Genomic DNA, 22769 nt, shown 5'->3' on the forward strand with positions numbered 1-22769 from the left:
TATAGATAATATATACATAATATACATAATAAAATAAACATGTATTGAATAATAAATGAATAATGGTGTAAAACATATTCTGATAAATCATGCCAGCATCTGGCGTTTTAGGATCACTATACATATTCCATGGAAAATACATGTAAATCTACCAAGCTTCTGTTTATACCAACTGGAAAAGAAAGAAAAAGGTCAGGAGAGGGGCATTGTTAATAGAACGATGTCAGAGTGCTTCCTAGAGAAGACCAGCTGGCAACTAAATGCCTCCACAGGAAGGCAGTGAGTTAATAAATTCAGTACAGTCTGGAGTCTGTCTTTTTTTCTAATGGGCTAAAAAAACCCATCTTGCCAGAATCTCGGAAGCTGACTCACTTTAACCAAGCTGAGCCTAGGGACTCTCATATGAAAGTAAAAAGAAATACAACCGTTAAGGGAACAAGACCCTGTTTCCTGACCATCAAATCTTCTCTCTCTGGGTAAACCATTTGTAAATCCACACTGTCAACACAAGCTCATTTAATAAACAAGGAATCAGGCAAATTGAGATTAGATTATTAGAATATTAAACAGCAAACTGCCTCACAGTAAGATCTCTGTCATCTGCTCCAGACCACATCTGTTGTGCTCATTTCTATATTTCTAGTGCTAGGCAAATAATAAGGGAATCTGTAAGTATTTGTTGAACAAACTGTTGCTCTTTCCCTGGACAGAACTCAGATGAGCCTAACTCTCCTTTTGCAGTCCTCCTTCCTCACTCAATTCTTTACACTGCTGGGCTTTTCAATTCTCTTTTAGGTTGCTATACACCCAGTGAGATCTTCATAAAATGCAAATTTGATGTCACTTCTCCTATTACTGTTATTCACATTTTTAACTGGACCATAAGGCCTTTACTCCAGCCTCAACTCATGCCCTGCTCCCTTTGCCCATAACATTCCATCCACTTGGGCCCTCTTGTCTCTTTCTTAGGAGACTTTCTGATGGGCCGGTTCTGCTCTACGGAACACTGTATCCTAGCCATGGCCCCTATTTTCACACCTCAACATTATTAATTTCTCAAAAAGCTTTCTCTCACCTCCCAAACAAAGCTAGGTTATTTTGTTATAAGTTATACTAAAACTCATCCTTTTCCTTTGTTGCACTTATCATGATTATGATCAATTATTCATATGATTAATTGTTTGATGCCTATCTCTCCACTGAGTAGTAAACTCTGCAAGAAGAAGGAAGTATATCTTGTTCATTGCTATATCCCTAGGCCTAGAGCAGTTTCCTTTCTATATTTAGTGCTCAGTTAATGTCTGTTGAATGCAATGAATGATGATGATCTTAACACACTTCACTGGATTGCAGTCAGCTCTAGCTGCCTTGGAAATCCCTCTCTTTAAATGGACTTTGAAAATTTCTCTGTGATCCAATAATGGCTAATTTTCTTCTCTTTAGCTTTCCACTAATGCAATAGGACAAAACCTGTGGGGCCTAGGTATACCAGCTAGTAAAATAAATGTTACCCAGGTTCTTATAGATGAACTTCATCAGGCAAATTTTAAAAGTTGTTTGTAAGTGAGGAGGAAGGTAGGGAGGGGTGCAGACATAAAAGGAAGCTCAGGTTCAAAAGATTTTCATTTAACCAGCCTACCAGTTCCCCAGGCTGATCCAGATCCAGACAGTCTCTCTCTAACTAACTAAACCCCCTGCTCCCACTGCTACTCTGGAACCTAAAAGCAAGGAAAAGACAAATGTTCATAACCAAAGAAATAACATATACTCCCATTGCCAGGAAAGAGCCAAATAAATTTTTTCTCCCCAAAAGATGCTTTTAATGCTCAAAATGTTGCTATATTACCTGCAAATTATAGCCAAAACTAATTCTGGCTTTTATGTATGCTGGATTAATATGCAGCGCTTTCAGAAAGTCTTTCTGTGCTTGCTTGGTGGCTTCAGCATGACCACATTCCATGTAAGAATTTCCCCGTCCAACATAAGCATCCAGAAAACATGGGTTAATTTTAAGAGCCCAGGTAAAGAAATTGACAGCTTCTTCAAACTCATTAATTCTGCAAATAAATAAAAATATTGATGCCTTCTGGTGAACTGATGCATTCTGGTGGCATATGCAATGTTTTCTGTAACTGACTTGTCCATAAAGATTTGAATTGACTCACAAAAAATAATCTCCATTTCTATTATCCATTGTAGGAGGTAGGCACATAAGTCCATAAGACCTAAGGAAGTGTCACAGGTCCTTTGAAGATTTTGGTAAAAGGAAAGACGGCAAGAAAGGGTCATTTTCATAGCAGAATGTGATGGGATGATATTCTGGATTTTTTTTTCAAGTTATTAAAGTCCACATGGCATTCTTAAATCTGTTTTTAACAGGCATTAATTACCAGTATAGAAAAACATATGCTACGATTGATGAAATCTACTTTTAAAAAATAGATTAAAATAAACTTATTTGTATGTATTTAATATTTCCTTATACAATGAAAACAGCCAGATTTTCATCACATGGGCGTCCTTACGTCAGATCTCCTATAAAGGCAGGCCATTTCAATGTGGACACCAGGAGAGAAGGGGAGAGAAGAAAGTAAAATGCATTTTATTTATCAAATTGTGAATGTATTTGGCTAAATGATAACTCTCTCTATCCTCCCTAATTACTCTCTTGTAAAGGCATCAAATATTTGTTCATGGGCATATAAAGTCGCTTCTCCATTTCATATGCATATCTAATAATAATAATTAGTTTCAATTAACATGGAGAGAGTCTAGGATTTTTAAAAATAGAATGGAATGAGGAAACTAGCATTGTTTACTTACCAGGTACTGTGCTAAATACTTAACATATGCTATTTCCTTTAATACTTCCAACAACTCTGTAAGCTAGTTGTAATTATCTACATTTTACAGATGAAAGGAAAATTATGGCACAGAAAAGTTTGCACACAGGTAATGGCAGAGTAACTAACATACTATGTTTGCACAGAGAAAATATCTGAGATTCAGATAAGCCTTACTCCAAAATCCGTGCTTTTCCACACAGCCATCTCTACCACACAATCTGCACCTATAATACACCTGTGGTTGGTGTACAAGAGCCAGCTGATATCTCAACAAGGTAGCCAGAAGAAAGGCTTGGAGTTCAGATTTGAGCCTGAACATGAAAATTAATATTAATTTTTTAAGGTTGTTATGAGGATCAAATAAGAACATGTGAAGAACACCTAGCACAGAAACCCTCACCCATTGAAGATTATATCTTCCTTCCATTCTCTTCATTACTTCTCAAACAGGTTTCAAATTTTAATAAGATGGATCACTACTTTGCCCATTTTTCCTTTATAAAATACATGGAACCCAGGATAGACTGTTCCAGGAATTATCATCTTCTAGAGGTTACTCAAGAGTATCTCTTAAACCAGTGATTTCCAAACTACCCCTTCCTTCATGAAAGTTGCCCCAGGTTCCACCTATACTATCATTTACTAAATATTTTCTTTTAAATCAACTCACTTTTTTTACTTAACTAAATTTATTTTTGAAAGCAAATTAATTTAAATACCACAAGTTGAAAAATTATCTCATGTCATAAATAAAATAATAAGCTAAAATGATAAGCTTGGAGCTGGATACTTTATTCTGCAGAAAACAGCCTGAGTGCTACACCATCGATTACAAACAGAAAGTTTTTCAAGACTAGCTCTGGCCAGGCGCAGTGGCTCACGCATGTAATCCCAGCACCTTGGGAGGTCAGGAGTTCAAGACCAGCCTGGCCAACATGATGACACCCTGTCTCTAATAAAAACACAAAAATTAGCCAAGCGTGGTGGCAGTCCCCTGAAGTCCCAGCTACTCGGGAGGCTGAGACAGGAGAATAGCTTGAAACTGGAAGGCAGACGTTGCAGTGAGCCAAGATTGTGCCACTTCACTCCAGCCTGGGCAACAAAAGCAAAACTTCATCTCAAAAAAAAAAAAAAAGAAAAAAAAAAAAAAGACCAGCTCTTAGCTAAGACATTCTCCTTGATGTGTTCAGAAGGTTTGGGAAAGAATTCATTTTGAAACTGAAAGGCAATTCAGTTTCTCACAATGTGATACAGTATTTTTTTAATGCTTGTCCAGGCCATGAAAAGTAACAGGTACTTGCAATACTTGCTCCATGTTTTCCCAAATGTGGTGCAACAGGTGTTCTTCTAGAAGCTCACACAACAATCCACAGTGAAGCATTAAGAAAGCTTGCTTCTGATGTTACAAGCAGGCAAAGGTTAACATCCACATATGGGAATCAGACGCCGCCTTTTGAGTTACTCAGGAAAACACAAGGTCACTTTCCTTAAGTAGTATACAATGAAATTGTGCTCTCTTTCCTGATAATTGGCACTATTTAAGAAGTAAAAGTCGGGCTAGGCATGGTGGCTCATGCTTGTCATCCCAGCACTTTGGGACGCCGGGATAGGTGGATCACCTGAGGTCAGGAGTTCAAGACCAGCTTTGCCAACATGGTGAAACCCCATCTCTACTAAAAATACAAAAAAACTAGCCAGGCATGGTGGCATGCACCTGTAGTCCCAGCTACTTAGGAGGCTGAGGCATGAGAATTGCTTGAACCCAGGAGACAGAGGTTGCAGTGAGCCGAGATCACGCCACTGCACTCCAGCCTGGGCAACAGAGTGAGACTCAAGAAAGAAAAGAAATAAAAAAGAAAAGAAAAGAGAAAAGAAAGGAGGGAGGGAGGGAGGGAGGAGGGAAGGAAGGAAGGAAGGAAGGAAGGAAGGAAGGAAGGAAGGAAGGAAGGAAGGAAGGAAGGAAGGAAGGAAGGAAGGAAGGAAAGAAAGAGACAAAGAAGTAAAAGTCCACTTTGCCTTTCCAAGTGCCTTCTCACTGTAGTATAGCAATAATTCTAAACATAGCATAACAAATTCCTTATCAGGAATAATAGTCATTCCGTGTAAAATGCATTTAGTTTTGATAGGTTCAGAGAGGTTTTGTTGTGTTTAGTATTTCTATCTGTGGGTAGTGAAGCATTTACTTATGATGCATACTTATAGTGAGCATTTCAATGGACATTTCCAGGGAAATCCCTTTCTCTCATATTCTCCCCAAATTCATTGAAATGCCCGTAGTAATATTGACATCCAAATTGCATCATACACCCTGGCCCCTCTTACCCAGTGAAATTAAAAATCCTTTGTGAGTACATATTCTAATATATGGTTTATGAAATACAATCTTCCCTTCTGTATAGCTTAACCAATTAGAAAAATAAGGCAGTGAACTGAAGCTCACCACAATGTCATACAAGTTGTGAATTACCAAATGGCAGTGATTGAAGCTATTTTCCTGTACCCATCAAGTTATCAGCACTAATCTTTAATGAACAACTAGTCTGTTCAGACAAAGTAAATAATCATTAAATCTTAAAACTGAAAAGAGATCTTGAAAGACAGCTAGCAAGCTCCTCAAAGCCGATAGTGACTAAAATCAAGTCCAGGGAGGTAAAAGTGCTGAAAATCAGAGGCTCCCCAGCCTCCTGCACCAATAGACCAGGAAAAAAAAAATGAGCAGATGCCACTGTGGAAACAGTAATTTCATTTCTCTGAATATGTGTCTGTCACAGTGTCCTACAGGTTGAAGCCCTTGTTAAGTAACTGCATGGCATTTAGCCAATGGGAGAATGTGGCAGAATATCTATGATCTTGTCAGGATACACGTTCAATGAGATATACATTGTTAAGCACCAGTTACCACAAGTGTAAAAGTATGTTAAATGAGGTTTTCTAAAATAAAATGTGTTCGCATAAATCTAGAGCCATGTGATCACTTCCTGGAGATGCATGATTCTATTTACTGTGTTCTGTGAACAAGGGATTGTGTGCTGAGCTTGTCCACTAGGCCACAGACACAAAGGTCCACTGCATTTTCCAAATTAATCACATACGTGACCAGATGTGCCCTACTGAGTTGTACAAATAAATCACAAATCCCTGCCCAAACTAAAGAATCTGGCTTGAAGAGTTAAAGACTCAAAAATATTTTATGCCCCAATATGTAAGAATAGTAAAATAAATGTGCTGAAGTAAAAAGTAGATAGGATATATAACTTTGAGTAATCTCCCTCTATGATATTTTTTGAAATATGAAAGCGGCGTTCTCAGTTCTAAAAATTAATTCTACCATAACACTAGTGGTGACTAAATTGGGCAACAAGTAGGATATTCAAGCCTAAGGAATGTTGTCTCCTAGCAACCACAAGAGTGAGAACCAGAGATATACAAAGGATACTTCAAAAGTCTGCAACCCCACGAGATCAAAGATCAAAGCCTTAAAATTTAAAAATTTATTTCTTTAAAGAATTTTTCCAAATGAGAAAATGTTTACTTTCCCTACTGTAAGACACACCAGGAATAAATCCCCATAGTTACAGTCCATGCATCTGTGGCTTAAGGATGTTATAGCTCACCTTGAAAAGCAAAAAAAATATATATACGACCAATCACTAAACACTCCTTATTGTTAAATTCAGCACAACTCACGTGGAACACGTGGAACTGGGACTCTGAGTTTTCACAGGTGTACAGTTGATTTAAATTCTACTTTTATTAAAGAACAATAGAGATTCTAGTTGGGTGATGAAAGTTGGTTATTTGGAATTGCAAAGCAGTATCAGCTCAAGGAGGCTCTCCAGTATATACCCAGTGATTACATTTCATAAAAGAGATTGTGAACCGACATATAGAGAAATTTACTGGTTCTAATGGTTCCTAAACCTAGGAGTGAGGTAGAGAGTAGTTTTGGAGTCTGTTTTTAATTTTAACAGAATGCAATGAGCTCGGACATTTTTGGTCTTCACCCGCCCACCAAAACAAACACATCAGTCATCGTTATTCCATCCCTTCTTAAGAATGACAATTACTTAAAGAGATAGATTGCACAAAGGTTGCTGGATTAAAATAGACAATAGTATGACCGGGTTTTGCTGTCTGTACAAAATGAAAGGTCTGAGACCAGGTTAGGCCTTTTAACACAAAGACACCTTCAGAAGTTCCAGTTATGGTATTACTCTGCCCATAAAATTTTAAAAAAATAAACTTTCATAGGAAAATGTAGCGTACTATATATGTCCTCAAAGAAAAAAGGATGTCAATTTCCTAAATAATTCAAACTATGTTTTACTCTTTAAATTGGGTATTTATACAGCCTAGTCTACATAATTTGGAACTATTCTAATTTAATCCTCCAAATTAACTGGTATTATTTGTTTCTTAGGGGGAAAAAAGTGATAAACTATTATTTGATCAAATACATTTTATCACATATTAAAATCCTCACAGGCTGAATCTCTATAATTTTAAAAGCAAAATTACTAAAAGTTAATTTTATGATGTCAAATATATATGTAGAAACATAAGCATTATGGCTAGCAAAGTCTATACACTATAATATTATTTCAGAGTATATTTTAAGCTGATTATCTTCTATATTTTAACCTTATTTAAGTGTTTTCATCTCTTCTTCTATAACTTATTTTTATAATAAACCCAGGAAGAAGTAACTTTGCTTTAAGTATTGTGTTTTTTGTAGATATTTGCTGGTGTTTTTTATTTAGATTTAGTCATGTTTTTAAACGCAAACTTTTCTTAAAAATGCATAAGTTTTTAAAATCACCCTTTCTTCCAGGAAAGAGACTTTATAATAGTCCCACTTTATGAACAAAATAAATTATTTTATGCTTAGCTATTTTGAGTTACACATAATCTTATTCTATATATTGCCATGATCCTTTCCCAGCATCTATGCTTGGATTAGATGAACTCTGCCCAATGCCATGATGGAAGCATTTGCCTGCTAATTTGTGTAGAACAGTCTATTAGAAGGCAGAAGGGTGCTGAGGAACACTAAATGTGGTCCCCGTGTCTACACAGGGAACTCTTTGTGTCCCTCCCCGTTTTTGTACTCTGTCACATTCACAATTTCTCCCAGTTTCTTCCATTCTCTCCTGGCTTGTTTATGGGGTGATAATTAGATAAGTCTGATGGTCCCGCTAGCTTCCACTTGGACATCAATTGCACTCCATACCTGTGATGGCACATGGCAGTGGCGTGACAAAGGCTCTCGTTAGTCTGGCTTATCAGAGCAGCTTGTTTAAAATCCTGAAATAATGTTATAAGCTTTTGTTAATTTTGCAACATTATTTTATGTGCTATCTTAAACTTCCTTCTAACTGTGATTCCACAATGAAACAAGCATTAAGATACACATCTTCCTAAATACATGTGACACAAGCATTAAAATACACATCTTTCTAAAACTTTATATTTTCCTTGTAGCATCACATCAAATAAGAACAGATGAAACAAAGGAAACCTATTATTGTAGACTCACTCAGAATCTTGTACTACTGGTCTCTACTCAAGAATGGAGATTTTTTTCCTATGGTTTTGCCCTGCAATGGGTAATGAGGTATCTATCTCATTTACTTTCTTTCTATTGTTTATTCCCAGTGAACTCCTCTGGAGACTTCTCTATCTAGACAGAAAAGGAAATGCACCTGGAGAGAACCTTTGATGTTACATGACTATAGGACAAACAGGCATCCAGGTTGGGGAAAGGGCATAACCAGGCCTTCTGTATGGATGAGCTGGGGCTGCTGCTGCCTTTGGAATCCACACTTCCGGTGAGAAATCGTCTCTTGTCAAGGATCCATAAGCCCTCCTGTGAGGGAGAAATGGAAACTCTAATCGCCAGATCTGAAGTTAGGGAGGTCAGCTGGGAAGGATCCCAGTGGCCACTAGAAAGAGGCTGTTTAAAAGCATTCAAAGGGCTAAGTCCACAAAAGATCATGCCATGGTAGCCCAGAGCTCTTTTCTCTATCAGGCCCCAGGGACAGTGTCTGAAGCTTATGGCTCTTCAAAGTCCTACAGAAATATTTGAGGCCTGAAGTAAAATAAGAAAATTTAAATTTTCTTATTTTTATTACTGAATTATACTGAATTAATATTTTATTACTGAATTAATACTGAATATTTATTCAGTATTCTTATTTCTTAATTTTCTTATTTTTAATAAGAAATTTAAATTAAGAAAATATTCAAATATATAACTGCAAAACAAAATATTATATCACGTCAACTGCATGATATTTACATATGTATTAATATATGAGATGTAGATTTATTTTAGTGATTGCTATACTATAGGAAGGGCTTCTGAAAGAGTACTGAATCTGTGAAGGAATGAAAATAGCACTGCTTTTTCCCCCAGAAGACTGCTTCAGTAGTAATCTTCCTGGACAGTGTTTGTGATCTCACCTGATCAAGCAGAGCAGTAGGGAATATTACACTCTTCTCTGGAGTGGCAAAAGGAAACCCCTCCAGGCTTCCTTCCTGGAAGCCAAACATTGGAACTCTACAGCCCCAAAGGACACTACCCAGCCAGAAAGGAGCTAATCAAAGCCCACACTCTCCCTCTCCCTCCCCGCCTCCTCCCTTCCACAAACCCTCCCTGGCTATGTCAGAGGGAAGAGGCTGACTGTCTTTGAAGGGTAGGATAAATTTTCTGCTGTTATTGGAGGTGGAAGAGGGAGTAGTAAGGTTAATCTGCACTCAGAGATCCTGCTGGAGGAGGCAGTATTAGTCACAGACCAACCTGTAGATGTGGACACCCCACATTGATTCAAGAAGCATATTTGATACCAAATGGAACTATTTGGAAGAAAATTTTTTAAATTATTGTCTAATCAAATATAATATAATAAAAATGCTTCCAGACATCTCTCTAGGAGGATTTTTTTTTTTTTTTTTTTTTGCTAAAAATAAGGCAAACTTCCAAGTGTAAGTGAGCTTTAATACAAACATTCCCATGAATTTTGGAAGTTTCAAGGATGACCATGTAACTTAAAAGGCTAAAACAAATTCAGTTTTGTAATCAGATGAAACTTACAAAAGTGAACTTGACTCTACATAATCATTATTATACTACATGGTAATTAGGCAGTAATTATCAACAATAGACATAAAAGATGACTATTAGCATTACTTAGAATAAAGTTAGCCACTGTTATTTAATATTATAATTTTTCTCTTCTGCATTAATTATCTCTGTAATATAAGGATGATAAATAACAAACCACACAGTCACTAATGTGTACCACATAGAATAGAATTTAGCAGTCTCACACTACCACTTCACATGCCTCCCCTTCTCCCATCAGCTCTATATACCAGGGGTTGGGGACCCCTGGAATACGAGATGTAGATCTACATCTCAATCTCAATCTACATCTCAATCTTACATCTCAATCACAGCAGGAGGTGAGCCACAGGTAAGCATTACTGCCTGAGCCCTGCCTCCTGTCAGATCAGCAGCAGCACTGGATTCTCATAGGAGTGCAAACCGTATTGTGAACTGCGCCCACCTAGGTTGTGTGCCCCTTATGAGAATCTAATGCCCCATGATCTGAGGTGGAACGGTTTCATCCCGAAACCATCACCCTGCCACCCTGCCACCTGAATCCCCTGAAAAAATTATCTTCCATGAAACCGGTCCTGGTGCCAAAAAGGTTGGGGGCCACTGCTATATACTTATGACAACCTGTTTGTTTTAGTCGCTCTTTCATTTCCCTTAAGCTTTGATCCTTGGCTACCCATTTATATTTAAGTTTGAGGGATTTAGATCGAGAATGGCAGTTTGGGGTGCCTGAACATCTCTTCTCTACTATCTGTAACCTTGCAGCATTATAACTTTTTTTTTTTAATCCCTTTACTATTATCTTGGTAGGTTTTCAAGAGGGAAAAGAGGAAAACAAATGTTCTTAACCCATTAACTTCTGGTTAACTTAGCCATAACTTCACAAACAATCCCAGTCGAAATGCTTCCTGAACAAAGTGTTCCTATGAAGGGCATACAGCTCTCAACTAACTAATGTTTTCAGCACTCAGGCTACTCAGCTTCTCTGTTAATCAATCTTTCCCACTAAAAGTGTTTTTAAAGATTCTACTTTCTCTTGATTTTTCATGCAGACCTCTAATTACTCAGTCTTACATATTTCATTGCTTCTTCCCCTGCTCACATCGTTTTTTAGTTGTTTTAATTAATTTTTTAACTTCACATAGAGAAAAATTGAATTTTTTGCTTTCAATTTGTGTTTCTGTGATATATCTTTTCCAGCTTTTTGTTGTTACCTATCTATACCACTATATTTAAAATGTGTTTCTGGTTGCCAAAATATAGTTGGGACTTTTACAAAATTCCAATCAGACATTTTCATGATTTTCATTGTTGTATTTTGACTACTTCCATTTAATATAACTACTGGTGTGGCTGGATTTAGGTCTACTATTTTATTATTTCTTTTCTGCTGATTTTCTCCGTTTTTGTTCCTCTGCTTCCCCTTCCTAGACTTATATGGGATTCTTTTAATATTTTTTAATATTCCATTTTAGTTTAGCTTCTACCTTTTTGACTGAAGAGGTCACATTTCAGCAGAAACCTAAATGAAACGATGGCATGAATCATACACAGATCAGGAGGAAGAGTGCTGTATGCACAGGGACTCACTCGTGTAAAGGTCCTAGGGCAGCAAGGGAGCTCAGCATTTCCAAGGAATGGCAAAAGGCCAGGGTGGCATGACTAGTGGAGAGAAGAGAATGTTTGATGACGGGATCAGAGGTGAGCAGCAGTCGTATCAAGTAATGTCTTGCTTGGTCACAGTCAAGAGTTCAGATTTTATTCTAAGTGTGATGGGAAGCCATCAGAGGGTTTTGAGCAAAGGAATAACTTGATCTGCTTTATATTTTTAAGAGATTTCTGTAGCATCTGTTTAGAGAATAGCATGTAGAGGGGCAAGAGTGGAACCTTAAGCCAGTTGGGAAGCTACTACAGTAGTCCAGAAGAGAAATGATTCAGTTCTGAAACCTGAGTTCTGCTCTTGCCCCAGTACTTACTGGTTGAAAGGAAGATAGCAGTGGCAATCATGAGAGATGATTTAATTCAAAATATGCTTTAGTGGTAGAGCTGACTGCACTTGCTAATGGGTCAGATGTGGGGTGTGAGGAAAGAGAGGGGACAAGAATGACTCTCCCTAGACCATCAGCTCCTCAAAGACTGGAACTCTGTCTCATTTATCTCCATATATTAATGCCAGTGCCTTGCCTGAAAGAAGATAGAATTTGGAATTGAGGTCTGAGTTCAGATGTTACCCCAGTACTTACTGTTGAAAGGCCTTATTTAACCTCTTTTGAATACCAGTTTCCTCCTCTGTAAGTTACAATGATAAATTGTGCAGCATTGTTGAGGACCCAGTGTGTAGCAAGTGTGCAACAGTTGTTTAGTGGTTGCTTAGTACTAAATAAATCTTTATACAAAGGATAACATGGGCCCTGCATTTAATTCTCTAACAGCTGCAGTCCCTTGTTCCCCATCTCCATTATCTCACTCTCTCCACCTCAACACTGTTGCCCATTGTTTTCTTGCCTACTACAAACAGGCAGGTTCTTTATTTCCATCTACCTGAGGGTATACCTAGTGACACAGCTCAAAAATATTTTTAATATATCAAAAAGCTTAAAGGTATTCAAACACTGAGATCACATTTATTCATAGCGTAAACTTCCTCAAAGGTAAATGATTAAGTTGCACAGAATCTCAAAAAAATGACTCCAGAAATAGAAAAAATAATCATCTTGGGAGGTGAAAAGAACAGGATGTACTCCACTCCATATGTTATTTTGCAGTTCCTCAGAGACAAAGAAGCAAAACTGTTATTATTTAACTACACATTTCAAATTGCTATTTAATTTTTACCTCCTGTTTCTTAATCTAAGAGTTACAAACAGACAATAAAAATAAAAAGTTAAAAATGAGGATGAATTTTGTTTAATTATTCTTTTTTTTTTTTTTTTTTTTTTTTTTTTTTTTTTTGAGACGGAGTCTGGCTCTGTCGCCCAGGCTGGAGTGCAGTGGCCGGATCTCAGCTCACTGCAAGCTCCGCCTCCCGGGTTTACGCCATTCTCCTGCCTCAGCCTCCCCAGTAGCTGGGACTACAGGCGCCCGCCACCTCGCCCGGCTAGTTTTTCGTATTTTTTTTAGTAGAGACGGGGTTTCACCGTGTTCGCCAGGATGGTCTCGATCTCCTGACCTCGCGATCCGCCCGTCTCGGCCTCCCAAAGTGCTAGGATTACAGGCTTGAGCCACCGCGCCCAGCCTAATTATTCTTTAATGAAATACATTTAAACTACCTGTTTCATCTGAATACCTTGTCTATGCTTTTTTCTACTGATTCTGAACGCCTGTCACCACTAACTTAAAAACCTGTTACCAGTAGCCCATTCTGAGCAACTATTTCCTGCCCTGTTTGAAACAGATTTATTTTGCTATATTTGCAAAGGGAAAAGAGGAAAATTTTGAGAAAGTTACCACTAAACAGCAGAGTACACGTTACAGGAATCATTTTATTTACTAAGTAACTTGAGTTTTGTCTGTACTCCCTTAAAAGAAGTGATGGTCTTGATCAAATTAGAAATGTCTAAAAATGTATTGGCTGTTTATCTGTAATCCAAACAAAGCAAAAATACACATTTTTTTCACAGAGTGTATTAGTCATTTCAAGTATTTTAATGGAATTCTTGCTAAAGTTAAGCTATCACTCATTAATATTGCCAGTTGATAATAATAAAATCTTGTTCACTAGTTCTCAGAAGTCAATGTGCAAAATCAAGTGGGTTCTCACATAACAGGAAGGCTTACCTCTAATGCAAAGCCATACTGGTCTAGTTCTAGGTAGATGAGTCCACGATTAAGGAACGTATTTAGTTTTACAGTTTCTGTAGCATCAAGAAGCAGCACAATTCCATAATCTGTTAATGCCTAAAAATAAAATAATCATTTGTAACATAGATTCAGCTTTTTAGAGCCTGAAATCATTGGCTATGAACAAATATATTTATGTCCAAACTAGGACCCAATGGTTAGTTCAATTTGTTTTATAATTTATGGCCAAAATAACCATATGTTAGATTTAAAGGGTACCCTTAGGCAAAAAGTATCATGGACACTTTTCAATAAGCAGTGCACACTATGCTTGCATTTCAAGTTTTACCTGCAAGTCACCCCATACATTTTCATTGGTGTATGGGCTGGAAGAGAGGGATTTAGCACTCTGCCCTGACTCAGTAGTTTCATCAAATGATCATTAAATATATAATTTCTTTTTAGTGTTGTATTGTTTTCCTTGCTGAAACCTAAGCTCTATGAAGACATAGCTTATCCATTTTGTTCACTGTTTTAAGCCCAGTAACAAGCATCAAGCCTGCACATACCATGCATTCAATAAATTTGTATACAATGAAAAAGTCATGAATCAATGAAAATAGATCTTAATAAAACTAACAAATAAGCACTTGTATGAAAGTTACCTCAAAATATTTTGATAAATATATTCATTTTTCTAAAAGACACATAGTGTAATCTGAGAATCAACTCAGACCCTTCTCCATTACTTTTACCTTTTTTTGTTTTTTTTACATTCACTGACTAAACAAGATTTTACTGGTTTCTACTCTGCACTAGGTACTAGAAGCATCCTAAACTTGGGTTGGAGCTGAATCTCTTAAACCATTTTCCTACTGAACATTCTGTCCAAAACAGCCATATGGTCTGAACAGAAAAGGGCTAAATCTTATTATGCCTGTAGCATCTGCCAACTGAAAATGACAAAGAGCATTTTATATTTGTTCATTTGCCCTCCTCTGGTGTTTCCTAATGTTGGGTGCTCAAGTGTCTTTAAAAAATGTGCAATTAAAGATCCTATAGGTATGTTGTGGCATAATCATAAATAAAAATTGCCAGGACTATAAAAATAAATAGTAATATTTGTCAAAAAAGAAAAAACCAAACCTAGAATATTAGCCACAAATTGTCTAACATTTTTCTTTTACTAAATTACATTATGTGAAACCAGTATGATGCCTTGGAGATCCACTGAGCAGCTGAATCTGCAACACAAGAGGAAATAAAAACTGGGAAATAAGATTTCGTAAAGATCAATGATGGTAAGGGGTAGGGATGGGAGCACACAGGTTTTGATTAAGAGGAAGGGTCAGGGCCTTGGCCTCTCCTGGATTTGTGCCATGCCTCTGTTATCATTACTAACTCCTCAATTTGGAGAAAATTACTTAACACTAAGCCTTAGCTTCCTCATCTGCAAAATTGGCGTGTTAAAAATTCATCATATTGTTACAAGGATCTACTTAAAAATGTTTTGATTGTATCTCAGTGAAGCATTTAGCTCAGTTCCTGTCACACAATAAACCCTAAATAAGTGGTAACTGTTCAGTATTTTTATTAATATCAAGTGTTAGAACCAGAATTCATCTTTCCTTAGTTTTTATGAAACTATATCTTGGGAGAATGCCTAAGTGCATTTTCTGCAGAAAGTTACTTGGTTTTTCTCAGGCTAGGGATGGCAGGAATGCTGAGAAACAGGTGGAGGAGGACACACTGCTTAATGACATCCAGTCCACATGCTGGAGGTCAGACGGTTTTACAAAGCCACCTAAACACTGTTAACCCAGAAGCAAACAAATTTGTGGACAACAATACAGGTCACTAACTCCCTCTGTGTGACTTGGATGGTTTTTCGAACCTCTCCCTACTTCCATTTCCTCATCTGTAAAGTTAGCAGATTGGATAAAATGCTTCAGAGTCCTGGCAGCTCTGAAATCACCAATATTTTATTATCGTAATTTAGTTTTACTTGATTTAGGTAGTTTTGCATTTTCTTTATTAACAGGGCACTGGCTCTTTCACATATCTGAGATAACAAAACAATGAGTGTTCCCTCCCCACCCCAGCCCATTGTTCTCCTATTCAGGGTTACCTTTCCTACAAGAATGGGGTTGGGGAGGGAATCCTCAAAGGCCCCTGTTGTGCAGGTCACTCTAATAAATGATCTTTCTGTCAGCTGCTAGCATCTTAACAATCCCCTTGTTAAAAATTAGCTATTCATTTATCAACATCTCTGAAGGAAACCTGATAATCTGGTTACCAAGAATTTTATATCCTCTTAGGTAGAGACAAAGTTTCTCAACTTCCCTTCTAAAGCTTGTACATTTCTAAATTTCTAAATGTTTTAAACAGATTTCACTGTCCACGTTTCACAGACTGGGGAGTGTGTGAACAAAGAACAGCAGGAATGTGACCTAGCCTTTTAAAAGAATGCGTCATTTACTACGGACATGGGCAGGAATAAGGAGAGGGAGGCAAGTAACAGAGGAAGAGGATGGGACATTATTCTGAAAGACCACAAGACTAGCTGCTCCCCAGTGAGGAATCCTCATTGAAAAGGGACCAAACCAACAGAGGAGAGAAGAGAGTAGGTAAGATTACAAATATAAACAAGAGTTTGCTCCGGCAGACGCTGGATCAAGACAAATGGAAAAACAGGTTTGCTGCAGCCCACAGGCCTTCAAAATATGGGCCAAACCTGGTCACTGGTCCCTGGAGCTGAAAACCATCACTCCATACTCCGTGCTACATGTGTGGTCTGAGGACCAAACAAAAGAATGCCTACACAAACTGCTGTAGCTAACATTAAAATTTTGAAACCACAATATTGCTAGTGATTGCTACTGCTTTAAAAATTCTGCACTTTGGGAGGCCGAGGCAGGCGGATCCGAGGTCAGGAGATTGAGACCATCCTGGCTAACATGGCGAAACCCCGTCTCTACTAAAAATACAAAAAATTAGCCGGACACGGTGGCAGGTGCCTGTAGTCCCAGCTACTTGGGAGGCTGAGGCATGAGAATGGCATGAACCCAGGAGGTGGAGGTTGCAGTGAGCCAAGATCACAGCACTACACTCCAGCCTGGGCAACAGAGTGAGACTCCGTCTCAAAAAAAAAATAAAAAATTCTGCATACGGTAGAAACATTTATTCAAATGATAATTATGTGATGGATTTAATTTATAAATGCCTTTAAATGCTTCTATAAGCATTATCAACTTAATTTTTCATTTGACTTCTTTCAGAAATTATATAAGAAAATTTCGTGAGCACCAACAAAGAAATTAAATATTATTTGAAATGGTTCTTTGGTTTCTCAAGTTTTATATGTGTGTATTTCTTAGGAATTCCTTTTGAAAATTCTAGCAGAAGTAATAAGAAAATACTTTATAAATGCCTTAAATGAATTTACAAATGCTTTAATGTATTGTTTATTACATGTTTATTGACTGAAATCAACAAGCTATTTAATGCATGTTATTTATTAAACACTTTAAACACATTGTTTACTAAAATGGTCATCTTACCATTTGAAGTTCCCTTATCTTGGTGTAACATAATGCTCTGTTATAAAATGCTATATAACTATTTTTGTCCATGCTGATAGCTGTGGTTAAATCTGTAATTGCTAGCTTATAAGTCTAAAAAGAAAAAAGTAATTATGTGAGAAAGGAAAATCATAATGGACTGAAATTTAATCATAAAATAAATTCTTGTTTCTATCAGAGTTTTTGAAACACTCATTTAACCATTCCTTGTATCATCTGTGAAATTAACACATTGAAGCTAATCTTTCATAGAGTTAATTAAGAAAATTTCCTGGTAGAAATTATCATTATAGTTTCTCTTACCTACAAACAAAATTAAATATATCAACAACTTTAATTTAGGTAAATATCTTATTACCAGTGTTGGTATATGGCAAGGAGAAAATCATACTTCTAGGTAAAATAAAATAAAGCCAACCATATTAATGCAGCAAACATTCACCAGTGCTTGCTTGCTTCTGTCATTGTGACTGTCATATCACATAATCAGCATGTTTTCTACCCTTGTTCTCTTTTGCTTCCTCTTTGATTCTTCTCTGATACCTTATATCATCCATTTCTATAGATAGTAATTTTCATGGAATTAACACATAATGCAAGGTCTTACCTTTGCTTTAAGGTATTATTTGTAAAAATTTCATATAAAATGGCTACGAAGAAAGATCAGAAAAGAAAAGTAGAGAGAAATAAAGTATTCAGTGCAGTATCACATATCAATGGTACTGCTCACAACTTTTAACCCAGTAACTTCTGTTTAAGAACCAATCATAAACCCAAGCAGCAATTTTGTTCTCAGATGTATATAACTATATTATTTTAAACAGTAAAATAGTAAAAATTTTAAAAACAATCAAAAAGTTCAACAATAAAGTAATTAAAAGTAAATTATGGTGGAATATTATGCAGTCAGCAAAATACTATCTTCAAAGATTAAGTGTAAAAAGCAGGGCACCAAACAAGTTATATAAGTAGCATAGTCCAAATTTTGGAAAATATATATCATATTTTATGAGGAAAGTAAAAGACTAAATACAAATATGACAAATGCACTCAGGAATTATCATTGATGGTGAGATAATAATCCTTTATTCCCTTCCGTATTTTTCCAAATTTTCTGCAATGAATATATGCTACATTCTTAATAAAAATAAATAATAAATGTTATTTAAAATGTAATATAAAAAATAAATACCATTATTTTGTGAAAAAAATATGAATTGGGAAAGTGTAAAGTTTTCTATGTAGTTCTGCCCTTCATATCACAGTGATTCCCAACCACAAAGAAAAAAAGTAAGTGAGTCCCCTGCCTAGCATAAGAGTCTTCCCACCCTAAAATTTCAGTAAGCCAGGCAGGAAATGGCCCTACCTTGTTGTAGTATTTCAGAACTCCTCTGTAGAGATAGGCACGTACGCTCTCAGGGTAAATTTTTATAGCCTTGTTACAATTCAAGATTGCTTTGGAATACCTGCCTTTTAAACCATAGAATGCTACTCGGCTTAAATATGCCTATTCAGAGAGAGAGAGAGAGAGAAAGAAAGCAGGAATGGGTGCTTTAGTAAAAGCACCAATTCTACCAAAATATATACTTGGAACAAATCTATGCCTCCCAAAGAGGGTATTAAAATATAGTCTTTTAAAAAAATTTCTTTTATTAGAAAAAAAATTTCAAATGACACAGAATAATTGAAAGAATGATAAATACCTATCACCTGGAGTTAATAATTATTAACATTTTGCCATATTTCTCTATTTTTTTCCTGCACTATTTGAAAACAGGTTGTAGATATGGTAATACTTTACCCCAAGTCCTCTAGTATGCATCTTCTGTGAAAAAAAGACATTCTCCTACATAACCACACTGCCATTATATATCCAAGATGATTTATAGAAATTTCCTAAAATCATCTAATATTTAGACCAGATTCGAATTTTGTAGATTCCTAAAATCAAGATGCAATCAAGCTTCACCTATTGAATTTTGTGTTGTCTGTATAGTCTATTGAAAGCTAGGAATCTATGTAACATCAAAACAAAAAGTAAGTAAAATTAATGAGTATATAAACTTTAAAGTATTAACAGCCACATTAATATATTAACAATATTTACATACATCACATTCACATATACATTTATATATAATATCATAATATCACTGATGGAAAGAATACTTTTAGTTTAAGGAGAAATACAGCTATTTGGATTATCAAAATACAGTTAAGTGAAAAGTAGGTATAAGAAACTGATTGGTGCTAATTAATAACAATGGCATATAAGAGATTTAATAGTTTTACCAAAATTAACACTTTACAACTCACTAAAAACATCTATTTAAATACCTGGTAATGTTTTGGATTGAGGGTAATGGCACGATTAAAATCCAGAATCGAGCTATCCTTGTGGAGTTTCACTTTACAAAGCCCTCGTTGATAAAAGCTTTCTGCAAAATCTGGATTTGCTTTCACAGCTTTTGTAAAAGAATCAAAAGCCTACAGGAGCATATTGTCAAAATGCAAACCATTTAGTGACATAATATATTGTTTTAAAATGTTAATGAATTACAGTATATAACTATTGTTGAAAAGTTTCACTCTATTTGTGGATTATTTTAATACATTTCTCCTAATGGATCTCATGGAACAAATAAAACTAATATTTAGAAACAAGTAGAGATGATTATTATAATTAAAGGTCTTATTCCCAGACTAAGGTCTACATAATCCATATTGTTATATTACAATATTTTGGGTGGTATAATTTTAATTGTTATTCAGATTTTGTTTCTTCAAAGAAATCACAACTAGCACATTTATTTTCCATTAGGATCCAGCAAATGCATCATTATAAAACTTCAGAACCACAGAACTCTAAAAATTTTCCCCACATTTTAAAGCAAAGCTGAGTTTGCTCTTGTTCAAAAGGACTAAAAACATGTAAAATATTTGTAATTTGTCTCATACTTACTGGAATTTCTTAATAGAACAACTAATCAAGTGCACCTCTTTTTTTGTGTATACCAATACCACTTTAAAACACTGTCCACTCCATGAACCTAAGAATTAGAATGATGTGTGTGTATTTGTGCGTGCATATGTGTGTGTCTGTGTGTGTCTGTATGTGTGTGTGTGTGTGTCTGTGTGTGTCTAGAGATAGAGTTGTAGAATATCCAACATTAGCCATCAGATAGTATCAATTATTTTACATATTTGTCATATCAGTGATAATTTTGAAGTAAAGACTTGCCTAAAATCACCAATTTTAGAGCTGAGACTGGATAAATATGTAATAATTGAATCAACTGTTTTTCAGTGTATCTGGCCATCTTAACAACCCGTTTCAATCTGATTTGAATTGTTCAATGATCAATAAGAAAAGCCAGAATGCCCTAATCTTTTCCATTTATTCTACATTATGTTAAAGCATTTAAAGTACTTAAAATTTAATAAGTGAATTCATACTAATGTGATAAAATTATTTTACTGTAATAATTTCCTGCAGTTAGATTTATTGTTCTGGTGGGAAACATACGTTAATCTTTAGAATATTGTTGACAAACAAGCATCAAATAAAACATGTTGGCTAAATAAAACAATGTCCTAGGTGTTGCAGGGTGCAGACTGACTATAATGAGCCAAGCTTCAAAAGCAGCTTTGGACCAGTTGCCCACTGTATACGTGGTCTTCGGAAACAGAATTGCATACAAGCAACCAGTCTCTAAAATTACAAATAACCTATACTCCTAAATACACGAAATACCATTTGTAAATTGCCTTCCTCCATGTAACAAAGACCCAAGTTATACAGACAGTCTGCTGAAATTGCTGTGGTGTTTGGTCCTTTATCGGAATGAGAAATGACATCCAAAGCCTTCTTAAGCATTTTCACAGCTTCCTATAATGATAAAAAAGCAGGGAGGGGGCAGGAAATGTTTCTTTCCACTATTGATTTAACATTACAGCCTTATATGTTAAAAGGAGCACAGAGCACACACCTCTACTCTTACTTTATCAGGGAACAAACAGACCTGGTGAAGTTACAGGTCTTGTCAGCACACTACAGGAAGAGAATCCAGTTCAGAAGTCTTACCCTCATGAGTTCCACCCAGATGCCTATCCTACAAGCCAGTACTTAAACAGGTTTATGGACATGGATCTTTAGAACTAAAATTTGTAAATTCCCAAGGCTATACTCAAGCTTAAGTCAGGCTTAAATTTATAAACTAGTTTATTGATAATTTCCTAATAATTTTTTTGAATGGAATACTAGGAAGCTACTAGGTAGTAAAAGATCTCCACTGATAATATCTGACATAATTTTAATCAATTTTTATTGTGTCCTGCTGTCCTCCTAATAGGGTTTTATTGGCATCAAAAAATAAACCACCTCCAAAACTCACCCATTTATTTATTCAAAACACTCAAAAGTCTCATTAATGAAAACGTTCAAAATAGTCAAAAGTTTCATTAATGAAAAAGTCTCATTAAATGAAAAACTCAAAAGTCTCATTAATGAAAAAGATAGAAATGCCATTTAATACTTAACTACTCCTTGTATATCTTTATATAGAAAGTCAAATAATTGTTCCTGGTCACACCATCTTCTTAATTGTATTAAGTTGCTAAAGAAACAATGAGATTTCACTTGGATATGCTAAGTGTCCTTTATGGCTTCTATCGAGCATTAGCTCTACATGTTTGCAAGTCACCCAGCATCCCTCCTTCTGTCCTCACTCTCAGCACATGACCTTGCCTAGAAAAAGTGGATTATTGTCTCAATTTCCCCCCTTTCTACTTTTCAACAAATCTATATCTTCATTCACTTTAACCTTTTTCTCTCCTGTCTTTGAATTGCTTTCTTTCTCATTCCTTGCAGGGCTAACTCCTCAAAAGCTGTCCTTGACCCCATCTCCTTCTGCCCCACCTGACCAACCTGTTACTTCCTTCCTTGTCTGGATTTCTGCCCCTTCACTGACTCCTTAAGTCCAAAAAACTTGTCTACTCAAGCCTTCCATTCCGTTTAAATTAAAATGAACACATCTTCACTTCCTCCTGCTTCCCCCATCTCTCTCTCTTTCACTACTTTATGGTGTCATCGGAGGGACATCTGCAGATGCTTGCAGATAAGTCATCTTTATGGTCTGCAGAAAGTACTGTGGCTGCTGTGTGGATAAAAGCTTGGAAGAGTACAACAATGCAGCTATATAATTCAAGAAAAAATTTTTTAATTATATGTTCCAAACCAGGATAATAGCTATAGAAATAAAGAAAGAAAGTGGATTTGAGAAATATCTAGGAAGTAGAACCAAGAAAATATATATACATATTAACATCACTATTTATTACTATATTTCTATAGTATAAATACTATATATCACTATTTATTACTAGAACCAAGAGAATATATATATATATATACACACTAATATCACTATTATATTAACATCA

At 36.0% G+C, this 22769-nt stretch overlaps 1 protein-coding gene across 11 annotated transcripts in view; it reads right to left on the bottom strand.

Moving 5' to 3' along the window:
* Window positions 1–22769, bottom strand: part of TTC6 (tetratricopeptide repeat domain 6) — a 244260-nt gene that overhangs the window by 43691 nt on the left and 177800 nt on the right. For 6 of the 11 annotated variants that reach the window (XM_050795859.1, XM_050795855.1, XM_050795854.1 and 3 more), the window contains 7 exons: window positions 21082–21216; window positions 19665–19814; window positions 18694–18834; window positions 17307–17420; window positions 13744–13863; window positions 8077–8150; window positions 1847–2057 (listed from right to left, as the gene is read on the bottom strand). In XM_050795859.1, coding sequence (XP_050651816.1) covers window positions 1847–2057; window positions 8077–8150; window positions 13744–13863; window positions 17307–17420; window positions 18694–18834; window positions 19665–19814; window positions 21082–21216 — 945 coding nt within the window. Of the gene's footprint in view, window positions 1–1846; window positions 2058–8076; window positions 8151–10046; window positions 11629–13743; window positions 13864–17306; window positions 17421–18693; window positions 18835–19664; window positions 19815–21081; window positions 21217–22769 lie in introns of those variants that run through there. The other 5 variants (XM_050795856.1, XM_050795857.1, XM_050795862.1 and 2 more) reach the window with 5 other exon arrangements.

The sequence above is a fragment of the Macaca thibetana genome, chromosome 7, assembly GCF_024542745.1.
Source record: "Macaca thibetana thibetana isolate TM-01 chromosome 7, ASM2454274v1, whole genome shotgun sequence".
NCBI lineage: Eukaryota > Metazoa > Chordata > Mammalia > Primates > Cercopithecidae > Macaca > Macaca thibetana.